This window comes from Musa acuminata, chromosome BXJ2-4, assembly GCF_036884655.1.
Source record: "Musa acuminata AAA Group cultivar baxijiao chromosome BXJ2-4, Cavendish_Baxijiao_AAA, whole genome shotgun sequence".
Lineage (NCBI taxonomy): Eukaryota > Viridiplantae > Streptophyta > Magnoliopsida > Zingiberales > Musaceae > Musa > Musa acuminata.
In genome coordinates, this window is record NC_088341.1 from 38,995,836 (window position 1) to 39,019,704 (window position 23,869).

Below are 23,869 nucleotides of genomic sequence, written 5' to 3' on the forward strand. Positions count from 1 at the left end.
TCGCCTTCCCAGATCTATCCACTTCTTTATCTTTTTTATCGTCTTTTCCAAGTAAGCCAATGTAATATATACATTTTGATATCATTTTTTTTTGCAAAGTGATATATTGATAGGCCACTTTTGATATAACTTATTACCAAGATATGGGGAGTTGACAACTATTATCCCGTAATGATCCAGAATAGGCTTTTGTTGAATATAGAACTCTGCTACAAGTTGTAGGAAATTGAGCTATATCCAATAATTTCACCAAATCCTATTGACACTCAATGAACAAATTTATTCTTTTAATTTGGCCATCCATCTAAGAGTAGAGGCTTGTGGATAAGTATAACTTATATCTCAACAATTTGAATAGGTCGATCTATAATTGTCCCAAGAACTATAAGTTTCGATCATTTATGATATTATACGGGACTCTCCAATACTTCATCATCAAGTTGGTTGCTTCCTCCATTGAGCAATGTAGGGGTGCGACGATGAATATTGTATACTTTGAAAACTGAACAACCACCATGAGTATCAATCCAAGTCTCTCTACTGTCGGTAAGCTTGATATAAAGTTCAAGGAAATGCTCTCTCATGACCTTTCTGGTATAAGTAATAGCTCAAAAAGTCCTATCAACTTTCGTTGCTCTACTTTATCTTATTGGCATGTAAGGCATAACCGAACATATTCCTCCATATATGTCCCCATCTTCAGCCAATATAAGACCCTCTCCATAAGAGCCAACGTTCATTGAATACTCAGATGTCCTGCCCAAAGGGAATCATAATACTCTCTCAAAAGTTCATGCCTCAAATTGTCCGCTAGAGGAACATAAACTCTATTCTATTTAGTATAGACGAGTCCCTCCTAGACTTAAAATTATCATACCTTATCTTTTTTGATCAATTGTATCAAAGTTACTATATGGGAATCACTGTACAATCCATCCTTGATCCTGGAAAGGAAGTTAGAGTGCAATTGACTTGCTTAGCCTCCACCTTCAAATTACACGACATTAACTAGCTTCACTTACCTGTTTAATCATCAACTATAATATTTGCTCTTTTGGGCTTGTACTTCATTGCTATATCAAATTCAGCTAGGAAGTCTTGCTACCATGGTTACTTTAGGGAGAGCTTTTTTTGAGTTTGGAAGTAACTCAATATGATGATATCCGTCTTTAGCATAAATCATGTTTCGAGAAGGTAGTGTCGCTAAACTCGTATCACTATCATCTCCTTCTCGTGCATTGGATACCGTCGCTTAGTCTTGTTGAGCTTGTGGCTCTCGTAAGCCACCAGGTGACCTTCTTGCATAAGTACATCCGTATGAATTTCGAAAGTCTTCCCATAGTCTAATAATTTAAGTATCTATTCTTCACACACAACAACCTTTAGGTCTTGAAATGCCACAAGATTATTAGATATTCACATGACAAGGAGAGGACCTCAACTGACAATCCTATTACTTCATAGCTTTATCAAACATATGTAGCTTTGTCAACTGACGATCCTATTAATGTTTACTGTCGCATGCTGCAACCATCCTGATGATAGTAAAATAACAAAAAATAAAAACCCAGTTTTACCCATAATGCAAAGCTCACTCTCTCTCCATGACCGTCCCACTAATCGAAATGCCCATCCTATTTTTTTCCGCCCAAGGGGTTATAGGGGTGCTATGACAATCAATATTTTTGCAACTATAACAAGCAAAAATGACTCAAAACTAAGGTTGCTTCTCTTCCTAATTCGAAATTGTTGTCGTCCATTCCACAGATCAATTGACTATTAAGGTTTTAAAACACCAAATATTTCATCAATTGCTCTTATCTTCCCCACAAATTGCTGCATCAGACAATTAACTACGAAGCCATTTAATCATCACCAAATATTTAACTTCATATATCTTCTTCATCCATTTTGCCCCAAAAACTGCTGTAAGCGCTCAGAGCATCACAAAAGGAACTATTCACTAAAAGAAGGCTTCGAATTTGAAGTTGGAACACAACGGAGAATGACTGTGGTTACCTTCCAATGTTAACATTAATGGCTCTACCAATTCAACTGATTGGTTACCCTCCACATAATACCCGACTTCACCTATTCCCTGAACAAAAGAGAGCAAACCGCAAAAAAGTTGAAGGAAGGTGGCAAAGTTTTACCTTTGAGGATTTCGATGCTGTGGTGAGCAGATCTGAATGGTTCTGAGCCAGATATTGCAGAGCTGAGGTTCCTGCACTCTACTAATGCATCACATACACATCAAATCAGCAAAACCTAATTGTTGGCAAAGACTGGAAATGAGGCATTGTCCGTTTTCACATGCCAATTTTATCATTTTCATTATGGAATAGATATGACCATGAGTGGATCAGATCATTATTGATCACATTATGAACAAAGTTTTACCAAAGTTTCAACATCTGAATGCCTGGGGGCAGGAAGAGAAGGTAGGACTAGTTTGCATTGGCGGACTGAAAGCCAACGGCTGCAATCTCCCTACCCATGTGTACAAGGAGATAGAATGCTTGGCATTTAAGTCGCCGTGTGAAAGAGCCAGCATATTAGTACACAGATTCAGCAATCCCGATAACAAATTCACTAGCACTAATATTCATTAAGTTTGGGCTTAGCGATGTCAAAGATGGCACTCACATAAATTCACACTCGCAGAAGAATTCAGTTCGATTGAGTTCTATCCAGGTTTCTTTGTTCGTTGTACTCCTCGTATAAGCAACAAAAAAATAACCTCAGCGAAAGCCTGTTGGGTGACGTTCAGCTTTTTTCATCATCAGAGAACACCTTGGTCCTCCCTTTGATCTTCCTCATTGGTTGCGGAGCTGTACCTGTAGTCCACAGGAGGCACGAGTAAAGGGACTTCGAAAGAAAATGAATTCGACCAGTAAAACAGATGCATATCTTGTATTTCTTTTAATTAAAATTTAACAAACAACCTAACTCTGCTGGAAACTGACCACCTTAAAAGCATAGGCAGAAACCAAACCAGCTTAACAACATGGAGATATATGCCCAGAAAGAAAATATGAAGTAATATAGTATTTTCTTCACAATATATAAAATACTAGTTTATGATATGATTAATGGATTTCTGCAGTACTTTATCTATTTTTTTCTGAGAACATCATCATGTTAAACAATGAACGTGTTGCAAGTGTGTTATGAGATCATGAAACATATACCTGAGTTTGTTAACTTTGGCTTCCATTTCATTGGCCGACTTAAGCTTCAGAGTTAGCTCATACAAGGTTAACTGGTCAATCGGAAAGCTTTGGAGGTGAGAGATGGGGCCATCGATACAGTCATGTGGATAAAAATAAATAAATGCCTGCAGAAATTACACCTTTCATAAAGGGTTATATAAGATCCATATTTTGCAATCCAGTAAGGCCAGTGTTGTGGCTTAAGTACTGGTTAGAGGTTTATTCCAACACTACTAAAAAAGTTGCAAATTTGGCATAGCTGACTTTAACCTAAAAGCTATCTACATTGTGCTCCAGGTGTTCAAGCAGATGCTTTGTCTGAAGGCACCAAACACATGACTAGCATAAGCACCCAAGTCTTACTCTATTGTAAAAAAAAAAAAATTGTGCCCAAAAATGGACCGAACTGCTTTGTAAATAGTAAAAGGGAAAATAAACAGGCCATTAAGGCATAAGTACACAATAAATCACTTAGTGTACCGAGAAACTAGTCATGGCGATGTAGAACAGAGTAAGGAAGTAAAGAGAAAGAGAAGTGTGAGATAAGAGAGGAGAATAAGAGACTACATAAGATATAATTCTTTTCATTCAAATCTGAAAATGCTTGATCCATTGACAAGCTCCACTATTTATAAGGGTTTAGGAGCCTTGGTATAATTAATCAAGACATTGATTCTCAAGAATAATCTCTTACAAAATTAGTATGCTTTTTAGAAATCCAAACTGTGACTTCTAGGATACCTAAGTACTAAATGAGTGCACTTAATACAATAATGTAATTAATACAAAAAGAGTATCTATAAAGACAAAGAGATTTTTTTTAAAAATTTCAATAACTCTTAGAATTTCTGGGCCAACTAATTGATGACTTTTTGTTGATTTCTTTGCCTAGAATAAACTTTTATGAAATCCTTTGTAAAGCTATATGACTCTCCATCATTCTTCCCTGATGAAAAAGAACTCGATCCCGAAGAGTGATTTGCAAGGTACTGGTCCAATAAGTCTAGTGAAAAGTCACAAAGTTCCTCGCAACTAATCCAAGTGGTACCAAAAACTGGACGTTCACGTCACTTGACACGAAAGTGTTGAGCAATGCTAGTAGCAGACATGACAAGATGATCATCAAAATTGACCTCTACGTCAGTCTTGTGTTGTGGGAGAATCGGTGCTTTGGGAGGATTGTCACTTGCAAGAACACCGATAGATAGAGAAGGCTCAAAAGTATCATGATATGGAGTTAAATCCTCCATATTGAAAACTAGACTAACATTTAGGTCGAAAGGCAAATCAAGTATATATGCATTAGATCTTAGTTTTTGAATAATGGGGAAAGGACCAATGGCTTGAAACTCTTGGCTTCTACGATGTGCATTAACAGCAAGCTTGTAACTTTCATTACCTAAGGTAATTTTACATCAAATCTTGATATGCAAATCATGAATATGTTGAGCGAAGGAGTGGACTAGTTCCGAGGCACGATAGCCAAGTAAAATAGGTGCAAGGTCAATGGGGGTGCAAGGAGTATAGCCAAGGACAATTTGAAATGAGCTTTTTCCGATGGAGTAGTTGATAGTGTTATTGTATGCAAATTCTATAGGAGATAAAGTTAAGTTCTAGTTTCTGAGTTTCACCCCAACTAAACAACTAAGAAGAATTTCCAAGGAACGATTAACAACCTCAGTTTGACCATTAGTTTGGGGGTGAAAGGCAAAGAGAACTTCAATGTTGTGCCAAATTGTTTTCACAAAATTTTCCAAAAGTAGCTAACAAATTTCACATCCTTATCGGACACCATGGTTAAAGGCAAGCCATCTAATTTAACCACTTCCCGAAAGAACAATTTAGCAATGTCTGAGACGTCGTTGGTCTTGTTACGTACGATAAAGTGGGCCATTTTTTAAAATTGATCAACAACAACTAGAATAGAGTTATGGCTACAGGTTGTTTTGGGAAGTCAAAGGGCAAAATCTAAACTCGCATCTTGCCATGGTGAAGGCAAAATAAGTAATGGGGTGTATGGGCCAGTATTGTGTTTGCGAGTTTTGGCAAATTGCTAGGTGCGATACTACGACATCACCCAAGCAACATCTCGCTTTAAGGAACGCCAGTAAAATTTATCCTCGACTAATGCAATGATCTTGTCTCGACCTAGGTAACCTGTTAATCCACTGATGTGCATTTTCCCAACAAGGAAGTCACGAAAGGAGGATCGGGGAACACACAATCTAATAGATTGAAAAAGGTAACCACCCTTAAGAATGAAATCCGTATGTTCACAATGGTTTCCATCTTGAACTTCTCAATATATGTGATTAAAGTCTGTATATTACGTATACTCTTATTTTAATTGCTCGAATCCTATGACCTTGACACTCATGGTAAATACTAGATAGGAATGTAGAAATTCTACTAAAGGTATTGACAACTTTATTTTGAATGTCAAAACAATGCTTAATTACAAAAGAGTATTCGCGGAGAAACTCAACCCACTTGGCATGTCGAGCACTTAACTTCTTTTGGGCATTTAAGTACCTTAGGTCCTGGTAGTTAGACAACAAGACAAACTCTTACGACGGAAGGTAATATCGCTAATACCTAAGACATTGCACAATCGCGTAGAATTTTGCCATAGGCAATAAGTTGACCCTCTTGACTATGAATTCCTCCTATGCCTATACCGGAGGCATCACAAGTAACCTCAAAGGGTTTACTAAAGCCAGGGTGCCTAAGAATAGAAGTGGTGGTCATTTTTATTTTGATGTCAGCAAAGGCTTTGGTAGCAGCCCGAGTCCAAGAAAACTCATCTTTCTTTAGGTAATCGATAATAGGTGTCATGATAGAACCAAACCCTCTAACGGATCTCCTATAAAAAGAGACTAATCCATGGAAACTACGAATCTCAGAAAGGGTTTTAGGCTCAAGCCATTCTAAAATGACATGGATTTTTTCTGGATCAGGGGCAACACCTTGGGCAGAAATGATAAAGCTTAGGGATAGGACATGAGTTTGTATGAACTAACACTTTTTAGGATTGGCATAGAGCTTAGCAACTCAAAGGGTAGTAAGAATCTATCGAAGATGTTCTAAATGATTCTCTTTGGTCTTCCTAAAGATCAAGATGCCATCAAAGTATATTACAACAAATTTGCTTATGTAGGGTTGTAAAACTTGGTTCATGAAGCACATGAAAATTCTTGGGGCATTAGATAGACCAAAGGGCATGACTAGCCAATCATATATGCCATCAAGTTTTCAATGTTGTTTTCTACTCGTCACCAAGTCTAATATAAATTTGTCGTATCCGCTTCTTAGGTTAATTTTTGAAAACCAACTAAATCCAACGAGAAGGTCTAATATCTCCTCAAGTTGAAGAATCAATTTTCGAAAACCAACTAGATCCGGCAAGAAGGTCTAGCATCCCCTCAAGATGAGGAATCAGGAAGTGATATTTTATTGTTACTTTGTTGATTGTTCGGCTATCCACACATGTCCTCCACGACCCATCTTTCTTAGGGGTTAACAAGGCAATGATAGCGCAAGGACTGAGGTAAGCCTTTAGCCAAAAGTTAAACTTGTTTGTTTAATGCGACTCCATGGATAGGATGTCATAATAAATCTCATTTTGGTAATCGCCCATTTTGATTGATATTAGGCATCTCTCAATCAAGAGTAGAATTGTTTTGTCAACCCAGGCTATTTTGAATGGGGTCGGATGTGACCCTACCTTAAGGTTTAGTCTCTTGATAGCAGATTTTGAGGCTACTACATTCATAGTGCTATTCCCATCAATAGCTAATTTGCTAGTTCTTTCCCGCTTCAAATAAAAATATGGAAGATACTGTCCTCTTTCATTTATTGGAATCACTAGCGGTAGAGAGAACAATACGAACAACATTAACATGGGCATCTTCAATTTCTAGTTCATTTTCATCACCTGAGTAGGCTTTGGATTCAATTACTTGATCTACTTCCTCGATTTGATCTTTTGATTCTTGTTTTAAGGTAAGGGTATGTTGAGGACAATGAGAGATAATATGACCTCTAATATGGTAATAATGATACTGGATTGAAAACAACTAGTTTAAGAATGAGTAGTTGAATGAGTAGGATGATTCTTGGTTGGGCCAGGATTGTTGCTAGTAGTGGGGATTTTTGACTTGATAGAGCCACTACTTGGGGTAGATTGGGTAATAGTTCTAGTGTTGAGAGATTGAGATGATACTTAACGAATTGGATAAAGTTTGATGTACTTCTCAAACTTACGAGCTCGTCAGGAAGCTTCCTCCATAGTGTTAGGGAAACTAAAAGAGACTTCCGTTGGATGTCAAACCTCGACCCATTAACAAATCTTCATATAGTGATAATTTAGTCCTCTTATATTTCACACCTAAGTAAAAGTTCCTCAAATTGGGCCAAATACTCTGCTACACTAGAATTCAATTGTTTAGGTTTAACAATTGTTCAACCAATTGGCTTCGAAAGTAGTTGGTAAATATTTTTCCCTAAGTTTTTGTTTCATGACTTCTCATTGAGTGATGGGAGGCTCTCGACGTTGTTCGAAACTACATTGGATATATTGTCAATATTTCCTAATGGACCCTATTAGTTTTATTTTTGCAAATCGTACATGTTCAATATCAATCATTCCATATCATTCAAAGTAGACTTTCATGCTATCTAACCAGTCAATAAACACATTTGGGTCAAACCTACCATCAAAGTCCGACACATCCACTTTGACTCTTCTAGTCATTTCCTCAAAATTGTCAGCAAACCGAACTTGTTAGCCCCTTACTCGGGTTTGTGGATTTCTAGTAGGTTTTAAAAATTCATCGTTGAGGTTAAGGCTTGGTCATCGGGAATTGTTGGAGCATAACTGTGAACAAGTGCCCTATAGGTAGACCTAGGATTTGTTCGGATTGGGCTTGGGGATTAGGTAAAATTCTTTGATTTAAAGTTATGGATTATGAAGAATAGATATGTTTCGACCCATCAACCTCCTCATTCATGGGTTGTTTTTCAAGATGTTAAAGAGTTCTTAGGACCTAGGTAATTTAGTCACATAACTGGTTCAACATCATGTCATGATCTGCTAGCTTGATTCTAAGGGTGTCTACCTCACTCTATTGATTTAGAGATTCATAATGATTGGTTTGGTATTCACCTCGTCGATTCATGATTCTAATGCTATCGACAAATTACCTTTTGGTAATGAGGTTGTTAATTGTTGTAATGTAGAAAATAGAAACAAAGTTTCAATGGTTCTTATTTTGTTCCTCACTTTTTTTGTTTTTTGACAACCTTCAAGGGTTCAAATTTTAATGGTAGTGTAGTCATAACTAAAGGGTTGAGAGAGGGTGATAAAAAAAAGGCGAGAAAACAAGGGGAGATTGATCAAGACCATAATCTAATGAGATATACGATTTTTCTTTCCAACAAAAAAAAATCATTAGTAAAATTTTCAAAAATTTACCCGACACTGAGACCTATGTAGTCCATCAATTCCATAAGAATAGTCGGCCCAAAGTTCAACTCCACATGCAAGGGGTTGACGTTGGAAGTGCAAGGATCCTTTAGTGTTGATCAAAGCTTTTGTTACTAGTTGAAATCCAATGGGGTATAGGGCAGATTTCTTAATGGGCTCTGATACCACATTGATGTAGAAACAGAGCAGGAAAGTAAAGAGAAAGAGAGGGGAAGAGAAAGAAAGAGAAGTATGTAATAAGGGAGGAGAGTACGAGACTAGAGAAGATGCAACTTTTTTCATTCATAACTAAAAATGTTTAATCCATTGACAAGCTCCACTATCTATAATGTTTTGGGAGGCTTAGTACAATTAATGAAGACAGTGATTCCCAAGAGTAATCTCTTAGGAAATTAGTATGATTTTTAGAAATTCAAAATGTGACTTCTAGGATACCTAAATAGTAAATGAGTGCACTTGATACAAAAGGAGTCCCTATAAAAACCAAATGACCTTTTTTTTTAATTTTCAACACAATTCTTAAAATTTCTAGACCAACTGATTGACGACTTTTTGTTGATTTCTTTGCCTTGAATAAACCTTTTGAAATATTTTGTAAAGCTAGATGATTCTCCATCACATGGTTACTGATCAATGCTCGCTAACCTGTGTGATAAAGATAGCAATTAATAACAACGGAATGAACATAAACTGTAAGTACATGACATGTATATTTGTATGTGTAAGAATAATCCTCGGACTCAATCTGATTGAAACACCAAACGAATGATGTTTTCATGACAAAATTGTATGCGAGATGAGTGAACATTTCATTGCAGAATCCAAACATTTCATCACACAAAGCTGGCTTCTGATATAAATTCACACAAGTTAATTATGTAAGATGAGTTTCTTAGTAGAACAATCCAGTTTAGGAGAAAGACAAACTACAAATGGTGGCAATCAAGAAACGGAATAAGAAATACATATTTTTTTTAAGCCTGATCTATACGATTGTCATTTCTCAAATTGGGGACTTGAATTGACTGATACGGTACTGATTTATGAAGAAGCGATGACATCGCCAGAAACTAAAAATCTGACGCCTTGATCACATAAATTTATAATAGTTATAGTAACATCAACTATAAATTCGAAAGCTCCCAAAAGAATATCAATATGAGGCCACAAAATATATATCAAGAACAAGTCAAAAGGATATCTGCTTCATTACCTTCCACGAAATAAGCGGAGGGAGACAAGACAGGATCGCTAGTGAACGACAAGATCTCGTCCACTGTCATCGGATTGGTGAACTTGCTGACGAGCTCGACGACACCAGGGGGGCGCCCGCGGCGCGGAACCCAGTAGGAGGAGCCAGGGATGAAGGGAAGCCAATCGGGAGCGGATCTGCGAACTATCATGGTGTGTATGGCTTCCTCGAGGCGTAGCATCCCGAAGACCTCGATCTCCGAGGAGGGATCCTCCGCCTCGATCTCCGGCTGGACGAGGTCTACCTTCTCGTCGGGACGGCCGGAGAGGCGACGAAGGCTGAAAGGGCGGGCGGCAGTAGTAAGGCTGGGCGAGGCTCCGGCCACGGTTCTGGCAGAGAGCAACCAAGCCATCGAAGGGGAGACCCGAAGCCGAAGAGGACGAGGAAGAACGATCGATGAGGATCGAGAGGTCCGCTCAAGTAATCGGGTAGGCAGCTGGATCCGCATCCTACCCGCTTTAGTACCGGGTCAGTGCGGATCCGAGTTGGATGGTGAAGGTTATGCTTGCATGGTATGCGGATTTATAATGGATCCGAAATATCAAAACGATACGGTCATCAGGAAAGAAATGAGGACCGTTGGCAATAAGAAGAGTGTTTCCTTCCCATTTGTCTTCGGGTGTAATTTTGTCCTAAAACTCTTTTGTGGCCCATAGACATTTTTCTCCTGAATTTATCGGCTATATAATTAAGAAAATCGAAAAGTTAATGCTTATAGCAGATTGAAAAGTTATGATCGTCGCAAGGTATTGAGATGTTTGACATTTTTTAAATATCACAACGAGGTCAAAGTGCCATTCCAAGATCCATTTATGTTTTGTGTCACATATGTGAAAATGACTAGTCCGGGTAGTTTTGCCCATGTAGCGATACAACAAGCTAAGTAAATACATGTCGTTTGTGAGTGAAATCCTTCTACTGCACTGTTTGCAAAGTAAAACAAATGTAATCAGTTTGCAACAAGCGAATAAACAAACATTCAGTCCCAAAGTCTAGCTTTGCAAAGCATAACAAATGTAATTGGGTTTGTCTCAAGAATCCTTCTGCTGAGTTTTTTTTTTGGTTTGCTGGATCAGATGAGAATGATGGTGTTTTAGTTCATTTTTCCTCCTACAATTAAAGTTTAATTTTTCTTTTGAAAAAAGAATTTGGTCATCCAAGCTTCTTAAGGAAGTAGCGAAGGTCATTCGAACACTTCAAATCCAATATCTCACAGGGATTCAACTTCCATCCATGCAAAATTGTGTCTTTTGGCATGGCGCCAAAAAGCCTACGGTAGGTTAAGAGGTGTTTCGACATGCTGATAAATGATAATTTTTACGTGAGGAATAGCAAACATGGAAGAATATTACAACATTGTCACTATGAAGGCTTGACAACTTTACTCGATTATCCTTGTGGTACACACTTTTGTCTCCAAATTCCAAAGGTTGGCAAGTCATGCTCCATCAATATTTGGCGTCATCACAACACATGAAAATGATCCAAACAAAAAACCTACACGACCACATGACAAGTGAGCAGAGGGCCTCAAGTGACAATCCTACTATTTGAGAGCCTTGTCAAGTGTCGTGCCACTCAAAGAGCCAAGGTACTAAGATGACTAATGTTTCGTGTGTGATAACATATAAAATAACAAATAAAAGCCCAATTTTACCCATAATGCAAAGATCTCTCTCTCTCTCTCTCTCCATGATGTCCTACTATTGAAATGCCCATCATGCTATTTGTCGCCCAGGGGTTCAAGGGTGCGATGACAATCAATGTTTTTGCAAATATAACAGGCAAAAATGACTCAAAACTAAGGTTGCTTCTCTTCCTAATTTGAAACTGGTGTCGTCCATTCGTCAGACCAATGACTGTTAAGGTTTTGAAGCACCAAATATTTCGTCAATTCCTCTTCTCTTCCCCAAAAATTGCTGCATCAGACAATAATTACTACGAAGCCATTACATCACCAAATATTAACTTCATGTATCTTCTTCATCCTTTTTGCCCCATAAACTGCTATTAGAGCTCAAGGCATCACAAAAGGATCTATTCACAAAAAAGAAGCTTCAAATTTTAATTTGGAACACAACAGAGAATGACTGCGGTTACCTTCCAATGTTAATATTAATGGCTCTACCAATTCAACTGATCAGTTACTCTCCACATAATAACCGACTTCACCTATTCCTAGAACCAAAAAGAGCAAACCACAAAGTTGAAGGAAGGTGGCAAAGTTTACCTTGGAGGATTTCGATGTCGTGGTGAGAAGATCTGAATGGTTCTGAGCCAGATATTGCAGAGCTGAGGTTCCTGCACTCTACTAATGCATCACCTAAACATCAAATCAACAAAGCCTAATTGTTGGCAAAGACTGGAAATGAGGCATTGTCCATTGTCACATGCCAATTTTATCATTTTCATTACGGAATAGATATGAACAGAAGTGGATTAGATCATTATTGATCACATTATGAGCAAAGTTTTACCAAAGTTGCAACATCTGAATGCCTGGGGGCAGGAAGAGAAGGTAGGACTAGTTTGCATTGGTGAACTGGAACCCAACAGCCGCAATCTCCCTTCCCATGTGTACAAGGAGCTGAAATGCTTGGCATTTAAGTCGCAGCATGAAAGAGCCTGCATATTAATACACAGATTCACCAATTCCGATAACAAATTCACTAGCACTGACATTCATTAAGTTTGGGCTGAACAATGTCAAAGATGACACTCACATAAATTCACACTCGCAGAAGAATTAAGTTTGATTGATTTCTATCCTGGTTTCTTTGTTCATTGTACTCCCCAAACAAGTATAAGCAACAAAACACTAACCTCAACGGCAACCTGTTGGGTGACGTTTAGCGTTCTTCATCATCAGAGTGCACCTTGGTCCTCCCTTTGCTCTTCTTCACTGGTTGCAGAGGTGTACCTGTAGTCCATAGGAGGCACATGAGTGAAGGGACTTTGAAAGAAAAATGAGTTCCACTGGCAAAACAGATGCATATCTTTTTTTTTTATTAAAATTTAACAAACAACCTAACTCTGCTGGAAATTGACCACCTTAAAAGCATTGGCAGAAACCAAACCAGCTTTAACAACATGGAGATATATGCCCAGAAAGAAAATATGAAGTAATATAGTATTTTCTTCACAATATATAAAATAGTAATTTATGATATGATTAATGAATTTCCGCAATACTTTATCTACATTTTGCCGAGAACATCATCATCTTAAACAATGAAGGAATTGCAAGTGTGTTATGAAATCATGAAACATATGCCTCAATTTGTTAACTTTGGCTTCCATTTCATTGGCCAACTTTAGCTTCAGAGTTAGCTCATACAAGGTTAACTGGTCGATCGGCAAGCTTTGGAGATGAGAGATGGGGCATCGGACAAATAGTCATGTAGATAAAAATAAATAAATGCCTGCAGTAATTACACCTGTCATAAAGGGTTATCTAAGATCCACGTTTTGCAATACAGTAAGGCCGGTATCGTGGCTTAAGTACTAGTTAGAGGTTTATTCCAACACTACTAAAAAAGTTCCAATTTGGCATAGCTGAGTTTAACCTTAATGCTATCTACATTGAGCTCCAGTTGTTCAAGCAGATGCTTTGTCTAAGAGCACCAAACACATGACTATCATAAGCACCCAAGTCTGGTTTTACTCTATTGTTAAAAAAAAAAAATTGTATGCACAAAAATGGACTGAACTGCTTTGTAAATAGTAAGTAACAGGGAAAGTAACGGGGTCGTTAAGGCATAAGTACACAGAACAAATCACTTGGCATATAGAGAAACTAGTCATGGTTACTGATCCGTACTCACTAACCTGTGTGATAAAGATAGCAATTAATAACAACAGAATGAACAAAAACTGTAAGAAAGTACATGATATGTATATTTGCATTTGTTAGAATAATCCTTGGAGTCAATCTGACTGAAACACCAAACGAATGATGTTCTCGTGACAAAATTGTATGCGAGATGAACGAACAGTTCATTGTAGAATCCGAACGTTTCATTACACAAAGCTGGCTTCTGATATAAATTCACATAAGTTAATTATGTAAGATGAGTTTCTTAGTAGAACAATCCAGTTTAGGAGAAAGACAATCTACAAATAGTGGCAAAAAATAAACAGAATAAGAAATACGTATTGTTTTAAGCCTGATCTATACCATTGTCATATTCTCAAATCGGGGACTTGAATTGACTGGTACGGTACTAATTTATGAAGAAGCGATGACATCGCCAGAAACTAAAAATCTGACGCCTTGATCACATAAATTTTTACTAGTTATAGTAACATCAACTATAAATTCGAAAGCTCCCAAAAGAATATGAATATGAGGCCACAAAATATGTATCAATAACAAGTCAAAAGGTTATCTGCTTCATTACCTTCCACAAAATAGGAGGAGGAAGGCCAGCCACGATCCGTGGTGAACGACATGATCTCGTCCTCTGTCATCGGATAGGTGAGCCTGTGGACGAGATCGATGACACCATGAGGGCGCCTGCGCGGCGGAACCCAGTAGGAGGAGCCAGGGATGAAGGGCAGCCAATCGGGAGCGGATCTGCGAACTATGATGGCGTGTATGGCTTCCTCGAGGCGTCGCATCCCGAGGACCTCGATCTCCGAGTAGGGATCCTCTGCCTGGATCTCCTGCTCGAAGAGCTCTACCTTCTCAGGACGGCCGGAGAGGAGACGGAAGCTGAAAAGGCGGGCGGCAGTTGTGAGGCTGGGCGAGGCTCCGGCTACGGTCCTGGCAAAGATCAATCGAGCCATCGAAGGGGAGACGGGAGGAGGAAGAGAGGAAGGGGGAGAACAATTGAGAAGCAACGATTAGGCTCGAGCCTGCGCGTCGGGCATGCTCAAGTCATGGGGTAGGCAGCTGGATCCGCATCCTAGCCGCTGTAGTACTGGGTCAGTGCGGATCCGGGTTGGATAGAGAAGATTAAGTTTGCATGCGGATTTATCATGGATCCGAAATATCAAAATCATAAGTTCATATAAAACACAGGAAAAACGTGTGAAGAACTTACATAAATAAGAAATGAAAAAGAAAATATTTAAATTAATAGAAAATAATAGTACAAATATGAATTAATTGAAAGTAATATAAAACTTCATCAAGAACGTTATAATTAATGCAATCAATTTATTAAAAATTATATACTTTTTTTTAACGATTAAGTAAAATATGCAAGTCAAATTCAAGACCAAGCATCCTGAATCATCTTAAATTGACTTCTAATACAACGAAAAATATACATCGAATATGATCCTAATCAAATGCATGTCTCCCTGTCATGCATAATGTTTTTAGAAACGAATACGGACTAGGTCTAATCTGAGATCTATATAGGACGTATGTGGCCATGAATTGGATTTGGATCGAATTGAATAAGGTTGAGGAATGAGAGATGATCCGAACAATAGCTTCACTTGCACCCAAATATCTGTGAATTGGCGTGTTTGGTTCGTTAGTGTCCAAACCTTCTTGCATATCAGATTACATCGTAAAGAGAAAATATCAATGTTAGAATACTCTGTTGCTACCGCCAGGGGTTAAACACACAGGATGATAATAAGGGATTGTTACAAATGGATCGGTTTAATGTAGAAAGACGCTTTACCAAAAGAACTCGAAATTGGTGTAGGTTGTGTTCATGCTTGGTCGGCCGAACTATCTCCAGCGAGATGAGATGGATAAGCATGGCAGGGGCACTCCATCTTTGGGCAGGGCCTGTACAAATGAAGCCTCGTCCTGCGGTAGAAGAACATACCGGTCGTTCGGTCGAACTCATGCTTGGTGACGTAGTTAACAGTACAAGAAAGCTGACCGTGATAGGAGATTGGATCGTGCTTCGAATAAGGGCCTCAGTGTAGATATTGATTGCCTTGTGGGGTTGCGCCCGGTGAAAAGCCAACGAACAGGTCGCCGAAGGGATTGGCAGAGCCCATCTGCTGCGGCGAAGGGTATTGAGGTTGATAAAACTGCTGCTGCTGTTGTGGTGAGCAGTACTGTTGCTGCAGCTGCTGCTGGTAATATTGCTGCTGCTGTTGTGCCATCAGAGCCATCTGCACGCTTGGTGGAGGCGCGATGCTGTTCGACATGGCGAAGGGATCGAAAGGATTGGCGTCCAGCCCGCCGCTGTCAGCCGAAGCCATTTGTTGTCTCCTGGCAGAGTCTTCGTAGAGGCTGTCGAGCAAGAGCATGTCAAATCCACCAGCCTGCACCGCAACCATGAAATGGAGATGAACTAGAAAGAACAGGTAGATTATTCTAAAGCTGTGCATCGATCAACACTGAAGAAGCAAAGAACAGGTAGATTATTGGCTTTTAGTTTTGCTGCTCAAAGAGTATAACCAATACCTTAAAATTAATGTAAATAAAGGCAAACAAGATCTTGATCTGAATGTATGAGATTTTCTGTGAGCAAATAGTCAAATTGTATTTCGCTTTCCAAGCTTCCTATCAACTTAAATACGAAATGACCCAAATTACACATTGAACGATATCAAGCATATTGATCTTTGTAGTGAAACAGAAATAGCATTTACAAAATGATGATTTATGAAGGTTCGAGTGACATAAATAAATATTATAGAAAGGAAATAAATAACAAATATACCAGTTTGCTTTCAACCAAGTGGCTGGTGTTGCTGCTGGGAGCAGTTACCAATGCTAATTCCCAACCAGAAGAATCGGTTCCAAGCAAGTCACCAGTTGTTGAAGGATTTGTATTATCCCCTGGAAATTTAAAAATTTATTATAGTTGCTTGCAATGATTTCATGGATTTAACAATAATATAATGATAAATTTATGTGATCTTGAAAAGTATTCTTGTACAAGATACAGAAATACAGCAGCATATTCTCCTGTGCTCATGAAAAATATATTGACTGTGAAGAAGTGGATATTTAATCTAAAAAACAAGAAAAGGAAAAGGAAAACTAGGCTACCTGGTGAAATGATGGCTAGAGCCAATGCATTGTTTTCCTCAAGTTCCGCAGCAGCAGGATTTATTTCATTCAAACCCTGCATAATGATATAAAGATAGATATCATTCCTTTAAAGTAGACCCTTCACGAAATAAATATACAAAAGGATACACATGGGTTACCAATAAGTCTCCTGTAGTAGCAGGCTGAGATTCAACCTCTGTGACAGGTTCAGATTCTGGTGGTTGTTCCCCTGCAGGTGGCTGTTCCTCCTCTTCCTCATCTGGTTTTTTATTCTCCGGAGAAGGGGCTTCATCTTGATTGTATGATGGTGGGTTACTATCTTCATATTCCTGGTTCAAACAAGTTTCACGTAAGCAAATTTATTTGAAGTCGCTGATGAACACAAGTAGGAAGCTAATGTATGGTAGAGTATTGTCATTAGCAAGTGTAGAGTATGTTGGAGAACATTGATCCTCATAACTCCTTCAAGAAACGAAATTTATGACGGGTCTTAAAGTGTGATTGTGAATTGAAAGCTCTGTGATATATTAGACAGTATTCGAATGGACTCGATATCAGAAGCTTAGCACAAATTCCCAGGTAACTCAATATCATCCTAGCACAATACCTAGGTAAGGACTCATAACCTGCGTTGGTACCAATGATAAAGTATTGGTTAAATTATCATCAATTCCAACTTAAACCAGTAGGAAAGGACCCAATCTAATTCTTAACAAAACAACAGAAGTGATTTGGCTCATTGTATCCAGATATACTGCAAGTCAATTGCATGGCAAAAGCTTCATCAGAGACTTCCATGTGTTAGTTTTAGTTCATCTGATTGGGTTGATTTGCGAACCTGTATTCCTCGGACTCATCAGTTCTTTTTTGTTGGTTGATCTTGATTTTGGTTTCTTGCTTGACTTTTTACCAGTTCAGCTGGATCCCTTCTTTCTTCCTTCTAACATCTAGTAAATGGAAGTAGGGTGGTTTAATTTCTACACTTTTTTGGAAAAAAACCATTGAAGACATCAACTACAATTCATCGAGCAACTTCTAAATATAAAAAAACACCGTAGCTTAACGTTGTTGCTCCAAATAAAAAGAACAGTTCAAATTGTTCACTATGCAAATATGTAAAACAATGCTTCAAGATTCAACCGTGATGAAGCCACAGTCTGGCCTTACCAAGTTTTACGACTATGTGTCATATCTTATGTGTGTTTTTCAATGGCAAGCTAGGCAAAGATATAGCTCTGCATTTGATTTTCAGCAATTAAGCCTCATCATTATCCACCTTTACCAAATGGTGCATGCTGAGCTATGACATAAATTGGGATATCCAAGTTCTCGGATACGGTGAGCAAGGAATATTATCTTCTTGATGACACATTTAAAGATTTATCAAACAACAAATATAAAATGACAAAGGAAAACTAAAATCAAACAAAATGTAACCCATAAAGGGAAAGAAAAAGAAGAATCATGATTGTAATGGTAAAAGATCATTTAGTGAGTGGACAGAAATCTATTACAATAGTATACAAAGTATCCATTGCATCACAACAATTGATTAAATAATCCTTCCTCCTGGACACTCACATGCTTAACAACCAATATTCTTATGAACAAAAGACCAAAAGTTCTAGTCAGAAACTTATTTATCACAAATCCAATGATTACTGTAGCAAATAGCTGGATGGCTTCTTTACTGCATGCAACAGAATGAAGGAAAAAACCAATTGAAACTACTTATACAGTACTAACCTCTTAGCAATCTAGAAAAAGAAACAATATAAGCAAATATTTGCACCTGAAAACTTAATTACACTCACCAGATTCTTACTTGAAACAGAACCAATCCCAGGTGCTTCTTTGATGTATTCTTCCATTGTTGCAAGAAACGAAGCAGGTGACTGAGAAAATATACATAAAAAGCATCAATAGTAGGAAAGTTGCCATGTAACTAAAGAGTATATTCAGTCAACAAATTTCAGAGATGCCTCAAGAGGAATGTGGGAGCAAGTTTATTCTTTCACATCAACTTGGTAGTGTTAAATTAGTCATTGCCAATACCCTCTAGACGTAAGCCAATAGTTGAGACAAGGTTTAATAATTTATAATACACCCTCTCATACATGGACTGGTAGCTTGAGTCCAACTCTTGGAACACGGATTAGATGGGGACAAAATTTTCACTCATTTATATGCTTAAGCTCACATATGAGAAAGGTTTTAACATTATTTATATTCTAGATAGACATAGCTCAACTAAATGATGAACCAAATTAGATGTTATAAGCTAAATAGTTCAGTCAGGTTAGTTTAGTTGGTAAAAAGATAAGGTATTCATACTAGCCTAAACCTAAAATAGATAAAACAGAACCTGTCTCAGGGTTGGGAAGCGAAATCTCCTGGCAAGTTCCAAATGTTTGCAAACTTCATAAAACTCAGAAAGAGCTTCTGCCTGAAGAGAATGAGGGGGCAGAATTAGTTGTCAATAGCAGAAAAATGAGACCTTGTAAGAACAATATATACCTGTCGTCCGGCTCTTTTGTAGATTTCAAGGGCCTTGATGGCATCACATTTTGGCATCTCAAAGAACTGCATTAGATCCAATGGTAAACTAATCTGGAGTTGCTAAATTCCCTTTTTTGATCAAGAAACGCAAAATCTTACTATCAAAACGAAAGTACCATGTCCATGAGATTGATGATCCCATCATTGATTGCACAATAGATTTTGAAGCTCTCTTTCAAAACCTAGTCAATAAAACAGGAAAGTATCAGCTGCATGTTTATACTGGGGGAACCTTTTTGTTTGTTCTATAATATTACCCTAGTTAATTCTATCTGTTTTGGTGGATCCCATGGCATAATTGGCAGTATCTACTTTGGAAATCTCTAAAATGAAAAGGTCTTGTGGTGGTTAACAAAGAACATAATCGATCAATGTTACTTGGTATGGCCAAACAGATTAAGCTGGATAACTTTATTTTGAAACAAAGCTGGCACATGCAGAGTTTCTCAATGTCCTTTCTCTCATGGATGAGCAGAGACAAAGGCCCAGGTCAACAACAATAAACTTAAAGCCCACCCATTACAAGGAGATCCTTCACTGATATTTAAAAGAATCAAAGTTCCCACCACATGCACCAGAAAGGTGCATGACGTGTCACTCAATAATGCTTCGAAGAATGCTTCAATAGCAGAGTCAAGATAAAGAATTAACTTCATAAACATGATCTGTGTATAACAATAGGTTGGTTGACTAACAAAATTTAATGAATTGATACATTCTTTTAAAGTAATAAACAATTAACAGCTTGATCTCTGCTAAATGGGTGCAAACATTATTAAGAAAGCTTATGATAGTGCTCACACATCAAAAAGGATGTCAACATGGTTTCCAGGAGATTTTGGTTATATAACTAGACTCAAGTCTTTGATATTCGATTGATAATTTATATACAGTCATTATTATTAGATAATCATGAAAATCTTCATTTAAACAAATGCAAGAACAAACTTTAAAAGGTGACAACCATGATCAAAGATAATAATAACAAGAAAAATGACAACTAAATAGAATCGTCATGAATCTTCTAACGAGCCAAGGTGACACAATTGCCAACTTCAAAATTTATCATTATAAGGAAACTTATAAGAGAGACCTCTCAAGTATTATTTTGAATCTTCAGTTGAGTTTGAAGACTTCATTACTAACCACATATTAAGATCCTACATTACTATGACCTAGTAATTTGTTTTAACATCATATTCAAATCAGGAAGCTAATCCTTACATAAATTAGAGCAGATATATGATCAAATAAATGTCATATTGACTCAAGAAATCAGATGAGTAGAGATCATCAGCATAAAATAGCACTAGACTAGAACAAGAAACAAAAAATTTCAGTTACTAAACTTAAAAAAGAAATTTATAGAAAAAATCATGAACAAAGGAATAAAAAAGACCAAAAGCATACCAGAGCCAGAGCATATTGAATAAGAAAGTTTCCAAATGCTGCTCCTTCCGGCTAGAACATTTGAGTTATATTTAGTGATACTGGAAGAGTAAATAATGGACAATAGAAGTTACAGGCACCTGGCAACCAATAAGTCGGAACATAAGCTGTTGCAAAGCGGGCAACTGTTCGAGCAGATCCGGACAGCATAAACTTCTGGTTCGACTATGCCACTGGAAATTTGCAAAGAAAACAAGAAAACACACATGATACAAGAAAATAAATTTGTGATCCTTCAATCTGTAACAATGAGAAAAGTCGAACTACCTTGGCAGACTCCTGTGGAGACTTCATCTGACGTTCTGTTTCAATATCATATTTTAAGATCCTAAAGCACTTGAGCCGCTCCTCTAGGTAGAGTGCATATGTTCTTACCCAGGCAGAACAGTCCCAAGCTACATGACGCAAAATCTTGACATTATAAATAGACTGAAATTTTCCTACTTAACCTGGAACTTGGCATTCCAAAAGGATGAAGAAAGAATCCAACCTAGAGAACCCAAATCATCCTTGAAGTTCGATATCTGTAGAATACTTCCTCGGTGAGAGCAACTCAACAGCTCCTCTTGGAATGTAGGATCACCCTCTCTCAATGTTCTGTGGATAACTATTAATGTTTTTACAGCAACCTGTGAAATTTTGTCAAGGTTTATTCGTGTTTTGGAGTACAAAATTATAAACATGTGCTGATACCAATTTTGAAAACCTCAAGCATTCAAGATTAAAGTTGGATGGGGAATATTCCCATATTCATTTCCTGAAGAAAAAATAAACAAGATGATTTGTTTAAAATGTTGTTGTTATATTGCTACAACTAAATTACAGTAAAATATCATGACAAATAGCAGGACAAGTTACTTAAATTAAACTTCCTTGACCAGTATTATCTAAACTTCATCTCTCATTTTTATCATCCAACACTTTGTGCACCACCAATATGACAGATTCAGCTTGTGGACAATCAGAAATGTCAACTGTAGCTTCCATTGTTGTTTAATAACTAAGTCGATCTAGACTGGAAATTCACCGGGTCCAATGGCGGCCCATTTGTGTAAACCAGCAGTTGGCAACATCTCTTTAACCACATAGTTATCAGCAGTTTTATCACATGCATTAATGTTTACCATGAAGCACATTTAAAGAATGTAAAAGATGTTACACAATGTACACAACAGAGATGCTACCATTGGAGTGGAAAGTCAAAAGGAAAGAAGAACTACCAACAGGATTTTTTGAATTAGAGAAAGCTAGCCTGGTGAAATTCAAAGTGAAACTACTGCAAGTTTGTAATAAGATGACAGGGTCAGTGTACAAGCTATTATTAATTTAGAGTTTAGGCATAGACTAAGATTGTAACTGAGATGTTCTAAAGGATCTGGATTATACATACCGTCCAATTACGTGTCTTGGACAATCTTCTGCCAAGCGCATATATGCAGTAAGTTACGTCTGCTCGTGGCCGAGTTGCAGCTGTAGCAACAAATATCCCTGGAACATGAAACAAGGCTCAACGTACATGATGCTCAATCTAAACACTTAAAGAGAATGATCAATTCAACATAGAATCATCCTTTTCTTCCATGTTAAAAAAAGACTTGAATCTCGAATTCCATCTTTATCGGACTGTTCACACAACCGACCAAATCTCCCAAAACTCTTCACCGAAATAAACATGTAAATTTCCCAGAACCTAAACTGGAACACCGGAACCAAATCCACTCACTTCTCACATGCCGTTCCTTCGGTGGGCATTCCACATGGTTCGTCGCCTTCACTATCGCAACGTCCAATTCCTAGCATCAAATCAATCAAGGAAGAAAAGGAAGAAACACGATTTAGATAGAGAGAGGATCATCTGATCACCTCGATTTATAGATCGAATCGAAAGGAAAATCTCAATTGAGGTAAGGTTTCGGACCTTGAATTCGCTGTTGACCTTGGCGAGGCCGACCATGGTGGAATCCTTGAGAGCTCCATAGGCCTTCCGCCATGTCCCCATCCACCCTGCCCTGACCTCCAATCCTCCCTATTCCCACCTTGTCTCTCCCCCGAAGGAGGATTGAGAGATAGAGTCGATGTCCCACGCAGTCAAAACCGCGATTCTTTATACCAGCCGCCATCATCGGGACTCCCCTTCTTCCTCCATCCCTCCTCCAAACTCGCCGTTGGGTTCTATAACGAGAGAGTTGATATACATCCTTCTCCTTTTCGCTATTTATGCTCCGGCCTTTCCCCTCCTATTCTGCGTAGAGTTTTACACGTCTTGGCTAAAATGGGGTAAGCTTAGCACGAGGAATCGAGGCCGTTGCGACGGAAACACCCCCGCGATTCACCATCATGGCGTCCTGTTTAAATCCGACGGTCGAGATTCTCTCTATCTATGGAACCGCGGGTCCCACAAGCCTTTTTCTAAGGGGTTATCGATTACTATGCGGGAAAAAAAAAGGAAGCTGATTAATATTTATTTTATTATTTTTTAAGGTTAAGGTTGATTTTAGGTATTGTGATTTTTTTGATGGCTACTTAAATCTTTATTATTTACTCATATCTAAAATAACTTTTATATTTTAAAAATAACATATAAATCTTTCTCATCAAGTCTCAGTTAATATATATTAGAGTCTCCTGACTCATAATAAATTATTAATATAATAATATACATAATTTAAATTTTAAAAAAATTATTTTATCCCTTGTGATTTTGGTCATGAGCCACATAAGTTTTTATAATTTTATTTATATCTAAAATAATTATTATATTTTTTAAAAATATAGTATATAAGCTCCTTCCGTCAAATTTGAGTTGACAGATGTTAAAGTCTAATTACGTGACATGCTGATTTATAATAAATTATTAATATAAAGTTATATGTGATTTAAGTTTTTAAAAAATATATATTTTTTCGAGGAAGAAGAAACGACGAAGATCGTTGCGACGA

The 23,869-nt window shown here is 37.7% G+C and overlaps 2 protein-coding genes across 3 annotated transcripts; both read right to left on the reverse strand.

The window, feature by feature from the left end:
- Positions 1–2,348: 2,348 nt before the first annotated feature.
- LOC135584706 (uncharacterized) lies at positions 2,349–14,841 on the reverse strand. Of its 2 annotated transcripts, XM_065105725.1 has the most exons (4): positions 14,350–14,841; positions 12,773–12,869; positions 9,911–12,574; positions 2,349–2,837 (listed from the first exon to the last, which is right to left on the reverse strand). In XM_065105725.1, the coding sequence occupies exons 1-2, from the start codon at positions 14,735–14,737 to the stop codon at positions 12,799–12,801; spliced, it is 459 nt and encodes a 152-aa protein (XP_064961797.1). In that variant the 5' UTR covers positions 14,738–14,841; the 3' UTR covers positions 2,349–2,837; positions 9,911–12,574; positions 12,773–12,798. The 2 variants fall into 2 exon arrangements, with proteins under 2 accessions (XP_064961797.1, XP_064961796.1); XM_065105724.1 differs by lacking the exons at positions 12,773–12,869; positions 14,350–14,841 and having other exon boundaries at positions 9,911–10,407.
- Positions 14,842–15,397: 556 nt separating this feature from the next.
- LOC135610791 (putative clathrin assembly protein At5g57200) lies at positions 15,398–23,073 on the reverse strand. The gene is made up of 16 exons (XM_065105726.1): positions 22,849–23,073; positions 22,654–22,723; positions 22,321–22,418; positions 21,421–21,559; positions 21,198–21,325; positions 21,011–21,103; positions 20,892–20,942; positions 19,598–19,663; positions 19,440–19,505; positions 19,288–19,368; positions 18,737–18,817; positions 17,081–17,251; positions 16,920–16,995; positions 16,588–16,706; positions 15,796–16,186; positions 15,398–15,719 (listed from the first exon to the last, which is right to left on the reverse strand). Exons 1-15 carry the CDS (start codon positions 22,927–22,929, stop codon positions 15,833–15,835), a joined length of 1,674 nt encoding a protein of 557 aa, XP_064961798.1. The 5' UTR covers positions 22,930–23,073; the 3' UTR covers positions 15,398–15,719; positions 15,796–15,832.
- Between the last annotated feature and the right edge of the window lie 796 nt (positions 23,074–23,869).